This window comes from Engraulis encrasicolus, chromosome 23 (assembly GCF_034702125.1).
Source record: "Engraulis encrasicolus isolate BLACKSEA-1 chromosome 23, IST_EnEncr_1.0, whole genome shotgun sequence".
NCBI classification, from domain to species: domain Eukaryota; kingdom Metazoa; phylum Chordata; class Actinopteri; order Clupeiformes; family Engraulidae; genus Engraulis; species Engraulis encrasicolus.
In genome coordinates, this window is record NC_085879.1 from 2,960,247 (window position 1) to 2,971,266 (window position 11,020).

Sequence of the window (11,020 nt, forward strand, 5' to 3'; positions counted from 1 at the left end):
GTCTGGTATATATAGTACTACGCCTGCAACCCTACACCTCTTAAACAGAAAAGGCACAAACCCCAGTTTGGGGGAAAAAATCATTTGGGAACATATGGAGCACAATATGTTATAACTGTGTTTTTCGGAGTGATTTTGCTATAAGAGATAGATACCAGTATAGATAGATAGATAGATAGATAGATAGATAGATAGATAGATAGATAGATAGATAGATAGATAGATAGATAGATAGATAGATAGATAGAGAGCAAAAGCGAGAGAGAGAGAGGGGTAGAGAGTACTACAAGTAGTAGTAGCATTTCTAGCATGTGATGAATGTGTGGGAAATCTAGCAGATATTGCGCGTTCTGACAAGCTGATGTTGTGCCGGGACAAGTGTGAGCTCTGCGACCTCATCAGGAAGTGTCATCACACCCACCATGACAGTGCAGACAGGCTCCCCAGTCGCTTGCTCCCGCCCAGAGGTATGCAAGTGTGGTGTTTACTGTACCAAAAATGGCATTAAACCTGTCACTGTTTTGTTTTTAACGCACAAACAAGTGTTTTCTTTTTTTGACATTCTTATAATTCAGGAGCCAAAGCACTACTTTTTCAGGGTGATGATTGTGTACAATCTAAAAAGCATCTCACCTCAGTTGATACCAGGCACACTCACAATAACGCCAATTAGCAAACACCCACCCGTGCATGTGTGCGTTCACATGCACACACGCACGCACGCAAGCATGTGTGCGCGCACGCGCACGCACACACACACACACACACACACACACACACACACACACACACACACACACACACACACACACACACACACACACACACACACACACACACACAGTCATTTGAGTAAATTATGACACCATTACTGCCCTGTAGGTTTGTATATACTGTTCATTTATTTATCTGTAAATTGTTAAATAGACTCTAGCGCAGATACTATGTAATGTTCCAAATAAACAAACAAACAAACGAAAAAACTTAAATACAAAGTTTCAAAAATGTCTCTCTGACTGTGCTTATTAAAGTTTAGTGATCCAATAATAGAAATATATATATATTCATATATCTTTTTTTCTTAATCTGGTTATGTCCTTTTTAAATTACTCTCTGTAAATTCCTTTCCTTCATGTACTGTAAATGCCTGTGAATTTACAAGGCCTTTACAGTAGAGTTTAACCGTTACAGAACTGTCCAAAAAAAACAAAGCCATGTACAATACTGTCGAGGGCCGTAACTGTAGGAGAATATTACAACAACATTGTGTAGACTGAGCAACAAAATGTCTTTCAGTAGTTCAGTCCTTGCCTTGGAAATAGATGGCAGGATGGTAGTAGTGGTATACTATATACTATATTACTGAAACCAAACCAGGGGAACAAAATTGGCTTGAGCATCATGAACGTTTATAAAAGTCACTCTTGCTTTAAAGAAATTTACCCTGTAAAGAGTATTTGGTACAGTGTGTCTGCACGCATGAGTGTGCATGTGTGTGTGTGTGTGTGTGTGTGTGTGTGTGTGTGTGTGTGTGTGTGTGTGTGTGTGTGTGTGTGTGTGTGTGTGTGTGTGTGTGTGTGTGTGTGTGTGTGTGTGTGTGTTTGTTAGTGTGTGTGTGTTCTAGCAATTTAATTGTTCCCTGATCCACGGACAGCACAGCACAGCCCACAAACCTCAAGTTGTCCTCGAGCAGAAACTGCGTTGGCATGCAGAAATGAAAGCACACCAAAACGTATGAAATTTTACAGTGACATTAACTGAGCAAACCAGAAACTAACAACATGACCAGTAGTAGCCTGTCACTGTTTCACAACGAAAAAGGCAAAGCAAACAGAACAAAGCGGTAAAAATGAACAAATAGGAGATTCTGTGCACATCACTTTATGGAGGAGCGGGGAGAGGGGATGACGATATGTATTGTCTATCTTGTTTGCTTCAAGAGTCCCTTACTGGATAGTAAAGGAGTACAAATATTTTCACACCGCTTTCTCCAGTTGGGCTCTACAAAGGCCTTAGAAAGAGATGATTGGTTGGTCAAAAATACCTAAGTTACCTTCCACAGTGTCAACATTCCCTCAGTAGACGCGAAACGAGAATAACATGATAAATTATGACAATAAAAAACAGTAGGCCTAATCGTAATTACAACACACTGACATACAATGAATAAGGGTGAAGGGTAAGCTCGCACGCAGTAAAACATGCAGTGCTAATTCAACACTTAGAGTGCAAGCCCAGCACTGTGGGTGCTAATAGTGACTCTCTAAGTGTTGAAATAACACTGTGTAATTCACGGTGCAGGTTTCCAGTGGATATTTGCTGTTGCATTAGTGGGTTGTGGCACTGACTTGAGTCCATGATGTAAGTTACAGTAGTACAGTAGTTGGTGATTGTGTCTGTGTCAACTGGATGCCTCTCATAGTCCTTCCACACACAGTGCACGTTTGCCATCCATTCTCTGAGGTTTTTTTTTTTTCTCTTAGTCAGTCACATACAGAAGAAATATGAAGAACAAAAATATATATAGCATTTTGATGTACAATAGTGCTTCTCAGAAACAAACGGAAAAAAATGGTGGTCCATCTAAAATAGTTCATTTGTGGAATATTTTTCTGTCCTTTTTTTAAAATGATTTCCTCTTTTTTTTTGCTATTTTTTGAAGGGCGCTAACCTACTGAGATTCTGCCAGAAGGGCGTCTGGTTCCTTCTGGCTTGCTGGAACTCAAATACCTCTGATTGTGCCAAGTGGTCGGGGAGGAGGAAGGGTCCTGGAGGCAGGGGGTCCTGTGGGGAGGGGGTACTGGGGGAGGAGGGCACATACCTGCTTTGGCTTACAGCTACAGGTGGGGTGGGGTGGGGTGAGAGTCAAGCAAGAGGGGGTCGCACAAGCCATAGTTTGGAGGTAGGGGGGTGAGGGGTTTAAGGAGGGGGATTTGGAAGGTGTTTGGAAGAGGCAGAACACGCGAGAGGAGGAGGAAGAAGGGGTGGGCAAGAAGAGGGAGAAGAAGGAAAAGAAGGCATAGGAGGAAAGAAAGAGGAAGAGGAGGAGGAGGAGGAGGAGGAGGAGGAGATAGAAGAATAAAATTGTCACTATATGGGCACAGCAGAATACAATACTACAACAAACATCTATTCATGCAGATACATTCAGACAACAGACATATATAGTGTTTAACACATACAGTATAAACATGTATACCGTCTATAGAACAGAAATAAAGACAAAATTAGAACGGAAATGAGTAAATGATGTATTAGATTTAGCACTATAGTATGAATGATTTATCTATTGACATTTTATTATTTGACAATGTATTGATTGCTTTCTTAAAATGCACTAACGATTAACTGAAAAGGCACTATTAACTAAAACAATAATTATTATTGATGAGAAATTGGGAAGTTGCCATGGCATCTTGAAGTACGTAATATTGCTGTAGTCTGAGGCAGAGGAAGGTGAGTGAAGGGAGGGGGCTTACGGAAATATGACAAGGCTGTTTACACAAACAACTGGATATTGGCTCTCAAAAGGCCTGCTTATTAAAGCAACACAGAGACTTATGAAAAAGAAGTTGGCAAGGGAAAACGGTCCGAGTCCTTGTTTTAAAATGAAGAGCCTGTTTAGTTAGGTCTCCATTTTCAGAGCAGTTGCCATGGCACCTTGAATAAAAAAATTAATGCTACTGTACGGTAGAACTCTGATGAAGATACCTTTATCATTCTCAAACCATGTCCATATAATAAGGCCCTCTTTTTCAAGATGATATCTATAAATGAATCTGAAAATTCAAGAAAATACTTCACCTTGGGTCAGTGAAGTAGAAAGGTTTCAAACACCAAGGGTAAACATGACAGCAAAAACTTATGTTCGCCTAGCAGCACATGACAAAGAGATCATTTCATGAAAAATATTATATTGTCCATGCATTACTTAGAAATGACAGGACAGGCAATCCAGATATTATGTTAAACTGCCGTAGCAAGTTTACCAAAAGAATTTTTACAAAAAGTTACTGCAACTTTTTGTCATGCAGGGACATTTTGGTTCTGTCTTTTCATTGGTGTTTCATAATATAACTGCTCCAGTTTCTTGCAGACTGCTGATCAGAATAATTGCTTTAGTCAAAAGTACGTCTCCAGTGCGAGACCCCCAGAGGTCTGCAGTGCAAGGTTGAAGAGTTTTTAAGTCAGCACCTCACACTCCAACTCCAGAACGTTAACTTTTTTTTCGTTTTGCAGAACTCCAGCAATTCCCAGATGAGGTCTGGGCTGAACGGGACAAGAAGCAATGATGTTCAGCCTCATTTTTCTCTAAAATATCGAATTCAAGTGTGACTGCAAAAGTAGCACACAAACTCTGGAGACACCAACCACTGTTCTAAGAGCAACATTAATACTGCTGCCAATGCTGTCTGTACTGTATTCATCGTGGTACCAAACCAATTACTTATTTTATAGGGCGGGAGAGCTGGAAAGGACCTCTGGCAATAAAGTCAAAGTACTGTGTCATGTACTGGGGGTAAAAAAAAATATGGTCGTGGGGAAGAAAGATTTTGGCCCTTCAAAAAGAATGAAAACAGCAATGATAAGACAGTTGAGGTTGGGGTAAATTCAAGAAATTGAAATCACCTGGTAGCGCTTTGTTGCCTCACCTTTCTGTTTGGTCACTTTTCGCACTGTCATGGCAGCTTGTCGCTTCTGGTAATCTGAGATTTCAAAACCTGCCAGAACACAGACCACACAGAGAGGGTTGAAACAGGGTTTAAAGGAGACAGCGACTGAAGGACCATGGCAGACACAAACACACACACGCACACGCACACGCACACGCACACAGTCATACATACATCCAAACAGAGGAGAAAGGGGGTTAAAGCAGAACACATTCTAGCTTCTCTGATTTCCCCGCTGGCTCCCGCGTGCCTAATTTGTACTGTAGCTGCAAATAAAATAAACAAGAGCAGCTACTGAAACTTCATCAAGCCTCGGCAGCTCAGCTCGCTCTGGGAAAGAAACACGGTCCCTGAATAACTTAAAGACATTCCCCTCCAAACATCACTGATAAGGAGAGCAAGGACATGGAACAGGATTAATACTTTTTGTTTTCTTGCTATTTTTCTTCACTAGTTAACAACATTCACCCAAGGTTTTTCTATATGTGTATTCCATAAGCGCTTCACAAAAAATTTCATTGCTGAGGTTTTGTTTTTGCCAGGATTGAATTACCATTTTGTTAGTTACTGTATTTAGAAAAGGTATGCAAGAAGATGTGAAAATTGCAAATTTGCAGAACCATTAGAAATGGACCAGTGAAAAAAAAAGATTTTACAGTAAATTTAATTTCCACAGAAGTCGCACAAAATGTGTACACATGCTGCAATGTCACAAGCCAGACTTCGTAGTCACAGTATTTCAACCATAGACAACATTTTGATTCTGGTCATAATCATCTTTGGGAGACGTGCATGCCTTGGTATAATAGATGTGCTTGCTGATTGCTTTTCACTTACCGTAATTATGTATAGTGGACGTGGCATAATAGTGAAGGGGTAGGACTTCAAATGAGAGGTTTGCAGGTTCAAACCACACCTCTACCAGTAACAAGGATGTGTTGAAGTGTCCTTGAACAAGACACCTAACCCTACATATCACTAGGCACCGTAACCAATCACTGTAAGTCACTTTGCATAAAACTGTCAGCTGGGTGAAATGCCAAAGAAATGCATCATCGCTGCTTCCTTTACCAATTTTTTCGTCCTCTTGCACCATCTTGCGCTCCTCGTGGAAGGCCCTGAGCCAGCGGATCTTCTCCTCCAGCTTCTTGGCCATGAAGATGTGGAGTTCCTCCGTGTCCTTGCTGTGCAGCTTGAAGGCGTGCTTTACGCTCACGTTGAAGTCGTCGTCGCGCCCATCGATGGCGTCCACCACCTCGTAGCGGTCCATGTCCAGCCGACCCTTGTAGTACAGGATGTCTCGACGAATCAGATCCTGCCGGACACAAGCAACAAGGCATTGGGAAGGATTGAAGCTGAGGTGCCAAAGTGGATGCAGAGATTTTAGAGGTACGTGTACTTTTAGCAGTATATGCATGCGTGCGTGCGTGCATGCGTGCGTGCGTGCGTGCATGTGATGGGCCATTTCAAAGAGTTTGTAACCATAATAGCTATAACATGGCATAAGAACACATACTGCATATAGCATCTTTCTAGTTAAGACCCCACATTGCTCAGGAGAATGTAACCAATATCCTGAACCTAAATAAAGTCACTTTGGATAAAAGTTTCCACTAAATGTTATGTAATATATTTTGCAATAATTGTGTAATTATTTGCAGCTATTTGGAGTGTGGTGCCATATGTGGTTGCCATTAAACTTGAGGATTTTCACAGATTTTAAAAGCAAGTCTTACATCTTCAGTGACATTTCTTGAAGAAATTTGCAAGAGAATGAGACATCTGAATAGGAATGGATTGATGAATTGTGCAGATGATTCATTTATTCTGCTGAAGATGAGAATGTTCAGCCTCTTCTACACCCTCGTGGCAAACAAATTTCCATCACACATTCTGTACACATGTACACGTGCGCACGCACACACACACGCACGCACGCACGCACGCACGCAAGCACACACACACACACACGCACACACACACACACACACACACACACGCACACACACGCACACACACACACACACACACACACACACACACACACACACACACACACACACAATTCTGCAGCCCCCTTTTCTCCCCAAAGCTCAGAGCACAGTTCTTATGTAACGGGATCCATCTGTTGGGAGAAAGACAATATCTGATAGAGTCTGAGTCCCAAACCCAGCCCAGCTCAGCTCTGCACCGACGCTCTGCAATCTGAATTTCATCCTATGATCCCAACATGAAGACAAAAAAGACGAGGGACAATAGAACAAAAAGAGCCGTGCAGAATGGCGATGAAGTGGGCTTTCTGGGTGCTTGGATGAAGAATAGCAGCTTACTTAGCAGTGGTATTGGTGCTACAATTTGACACCCCGCTCACATGCACATTGAGCTGCTTACACAGTAAATTAGCAGTGTTAATTTAACACTTACAGACCGGCACCAACACAATGCAGAAGAGTGTTAAATTTCACTAAGTGTTGAAGTATCGCTGCAAAATTGGCTGTGTGCTTAGCAGTGGTGTGGCACTACGTTTGACATCCTGCTCACAATCCCATTCTTATTCACACTGTGCCTGCAGAGATAGTGTGGAAAAGCCATTACAGCCGGCCCCGCACCACTGACACTGCTGCTGCCGCTGCAAACCCACTATGGCTACTAACTAGGCTTATCAAGTGCAGTCCTTGGCAAATATTTTTAAGGAAAAGTCAAACGCTTTATAATTGGTGTAATGCTACGCCAAACAATTGGACCTGCATGCTGGGAAGCGCAGTTTGGGGTGTGTGTGTGTGTGTGTGTGTGTGTGTGTGTGTGTGTGTGTGTGTGTGTGTGTGTGTGTGTGTGTGTGTGTGTGTGTGTGTGTGTGTGTGTGTGTGTGTGTGTGTGTGTGTGTGTGTGTGTGTGTGTGTGTGTGTGTGTGTGTGTGCGTGCGTGGGTGCGTGCGCGTGCACGTGTGTGTGTATTGCACATTGCCGTTAACCACACGTGCCAGAACATCCATCAGACATGACTCAACTAAAGACAGCCACAAGGTGACAGCATTATCAACACCATCATGTGTGAGAGATCAGAGGTGATAATTATCAAACTGATTGCAATTTAACTGACTATTTTATTTGTGCGGAGGACGTCATCATGTTCACCCTCATGTGTATTATAGGCTATACAAAGCAAGCTTATAGAGATATCACTGGTAGCCTTTTTGCTTCAGATGGGATTGGCGCGGGGGACCGATCATGAAGGGCTGCATGGAGTCTGCAGAACGCCAAGCACTTGAGAAGCTTGAAATGAGTCAGGTAAAAAAATAATTTTGCTTAATCATGATCTGACATTTGAATAACCATGTATACGAATGGTCTTCATTCTCAGAGTTGAGTCCGCACGGTGGATCAATCATGAAGCTATGCATGAGATCCGTGAGACCACGAATACTCAAGAAGCTTGCAATGAGTCTGGTATACATTGTGTGGTGGCATGGTGTACAGAGATTTGGTTACTACAGAGTACCATTTACCGTAAAATAATCTTAGGGCGTATTCACACCTACCACGTTTGGTCCGGACCAAAGGACCAAACGGACCAGGTTCGGACCTTTTGGGATGGTCTGAATACAAACCAGCAAATCCTGGTCCGGACCTGGAGCTGAAAGGTCGGACTCGGTCCGGATCAAACGAACCCTGGTGCGGACCTTTTGGAGGTGTGAAAGCAGACCGGACCTAATCCCAGACTTTTTGCTTTTTTGTACCTCGGGAGCTTCCGTCGTTTTTTGAGATTAATGGGAAACGGTGTAAACAAAGCGACTCCACAACTTGTCATGTCCATGTCTTTGGTGTAAATTCGACAGAGTGGTTTGTTTGCAACAATATTAATATTAATAAAATAATAGCCTAAACTATCGCAATCGTGGGCGTAGGCTACATTATTGTAGGCTACGGTCATTCATATTTTCAATGAGGATGGCTTGTCAGTGGAGCACAGGAAAGGAAAAAGATACTGTCAATTTACCTATCACAGCATTTTAAATGTTGATTGGGGCAAATCCGAAAAGCATCTACTGAAGAAACGGAAGAAAACACTGTAGTCCGCACAGTATGGATTCTGATAATGATAGCAATAATTACGACGTTGGCACTTATCCCCCTGGCTTGCTAGCTGTGTGTTGGATGGATGTAGGCTAGTGGAATAGCCTAGGCTACTTGAAGAAGTTGTGATGAAGACAACGAAGGTAATTCATTAATTTACCCGCTGTGGTGGCATGTTGGCAAGTTTGTATGATCCAAACGCTATGCCCGTGCTCATCATGTTACTTTTTTCTTGATGGAGTGCGTGAAATATTGCTGCAAATGGTAGCCAATATTCCAATACAAAGGTATCCAAATGACAGTGGAGCGCACCGTTTATTTTCGAGAAGAAAGAACGGCGTGGTGCGTGGAATAAGCTCGCCAATGTTTCACATTGAGCCTGTTTTGCGTTGTTCCCAGACATCTCAAGTGTAAAACACTGATTGCAGGGAGGTGGTTATCCTAATATTGATGACTAAACCAGCCAGCAATCTCGCCCGCACGCTAATAGGCCTATGACATTATAAGAAAGACAGAAAGAAACAGGGATAAAATGTGGCTATCCCAACTCGCGGGATCAATCAATTGGCTTTCAGGAAGACTCCCTTCATGTCATGAGCTTCAGATAGTCTGCGCTAGCCTATATTTCGTGTGAGCGCTATGCCATACATGCCGTGAACGTTTATTTTACATGCCGCTGAACTCTTTGGATGCTTGACATAGCCTTAACTTTGCGCGTGTCGTTTCTGACCAATAGCTGAACAACCTCAGGGCGCGTGGCTTTCTTGTCGATTTTGGTCCGCTTACTGAAATGTACACAGTCTGAAAGCCAACCGCACCAAATTTTTAAAATTAGGTTCGGACCAAACAAAGTGAACTATCGGACTTTCCTGGTCTGAATACGCCCTTAAATCTTGAATAAAAGATTAGGACTTGGTCAATGCTATTTTGGGTAACAGCAGGCTTCTAATAGGGGCTATATATGCAAGCCTTAACTATGGATGAATATTGCCATCAGCAGACAAATAATATAGTGACCCGACAATGCTCCAGTACTCCATAGTCGCGAGCTCAGCACAGGCACAGGAGGTGAGACGGATGCGAGTCCCCCACAAACAGGAAAGGGAAGGAGAGCTCAGACGGAGGTCTGGCTGAGAGGCTCACAGCACAGCGTCTGCGTCTCTGCCTTCACATAATGTCCTACCACAAATAAGGCAGAATGGAAAAGCTTTATGATGCATAATTAAGCATAGCCCTCAGGACGCTTCCACTAAGAAGCAGCAGAGCCTGTTAATATTACAAGAAAGACTTTTCCCCCTTCCTGCTAGACCTGTGTTTGGCATGTGGTGTCTGTGGAGAGCAGAAACAAGCTACGGGTATGAGGATGTTTAAACACACGCTAAATCACTGTCACAGCGTGTCCAAACGCACCATCTGAAAAGTGCAGCTAATTGCGGCACATGTACTCTCGTCCTCCCAGCAGGAGACATCATCCTCACCACTACAGTAGGTCTCGCTGGCAAAGTCTTGCTGGCGACTTCAATGCAAGATTTATTTGGGGATTTGGCCTCCCAGACGACTTGCTCTTATATAATAATCTCATAGGGCTATATTCAGCGGGAAAAAAAAATGTGATGGGTGTCTCAGAGAGAGAAAGCTGAGCGCTTACTGTATACAGTCTGTGCTGTGTGAGCTGTATAATTTATCACCAGTGATTTCCAAAGCCATGAAAAGTTAAACGGTCACGTCCCCCGTATCATGGACAGTGAGTGTCATGCGATGCTTGAGTGAGTCTCTGATGCATTATACAAGCGTGGTTTAGGGAGCTGAATAAGAAATGTTACGCCATGAGATTGCAGGGGAAAGAGGAGGAGGAGTACGGGGGAGAATAAACTGAAAAAAACAAAGCGACTGCCACGGGGCGACTGCCAAAGGTATGTCCCCAAAACCTTTGGTTTAGTACAGAACATGAAGCTACTGCCGCATTAACAATTTGAAACCTCCAAAATGCAATCAGTGCATGTACTTATTACAAAGTGTTAACATACAGGATTCATCCCTCTACCCATTCCCCCGTGTGATGTAAAAGGTTAATAACACGGTTTTCTGGTGTGGCCATTGGCATACCTTTGGGGTCTAACGCTGCGGGTGGTGGGGTGGGGGTCAAAATCAGGTCGCATAATATAGAATGTGGAATTAATGGGAACGATGCTATTGGGGGTCATATTAGCCGGATCTAATTATTGGCGGGTCGTAACCCTGTCCTCCATGGAAATGAGGCCCCTGCACTGCACT

The 11,020-nt window shown here is 43.0% G+C and overlaps 1 protein-coding gene across 5 annotated transcripts in view; it reads right to left on the minus strand.

Moving 5' to 3' along the window:
* Positions 1-888: 888 nt before the first annotated feature.
* The window catches only part of LOC134440194 (uncharacterized), a 67,639-nt gene continuing 57,507 nt past the window's right edge, over positions 889-11,020 (minus strand). For 2 of the 5 annotated variants that reach the window (XM_063190162.1, XM_063190167.1), the window contains 3 exons: positions 5,745-5,988; positions 4,653-4,721; positions 889-2,837 (listed from right to left, as the gene is read on the minus strand). In XM_063190162.1, coding sequence (XP_063046232.1) covers positions 2,650-2,837; positions 4,653-4,721; positions 5,745-5,988 — 501 coding nt within the window. In that variant the 3' untranslated portion in view covers positions 889-2,649. The other 3 variants (XM_063190164.1, XM_063190165.1, XM_063190163.1) reach the window with 3 other exon arrangements.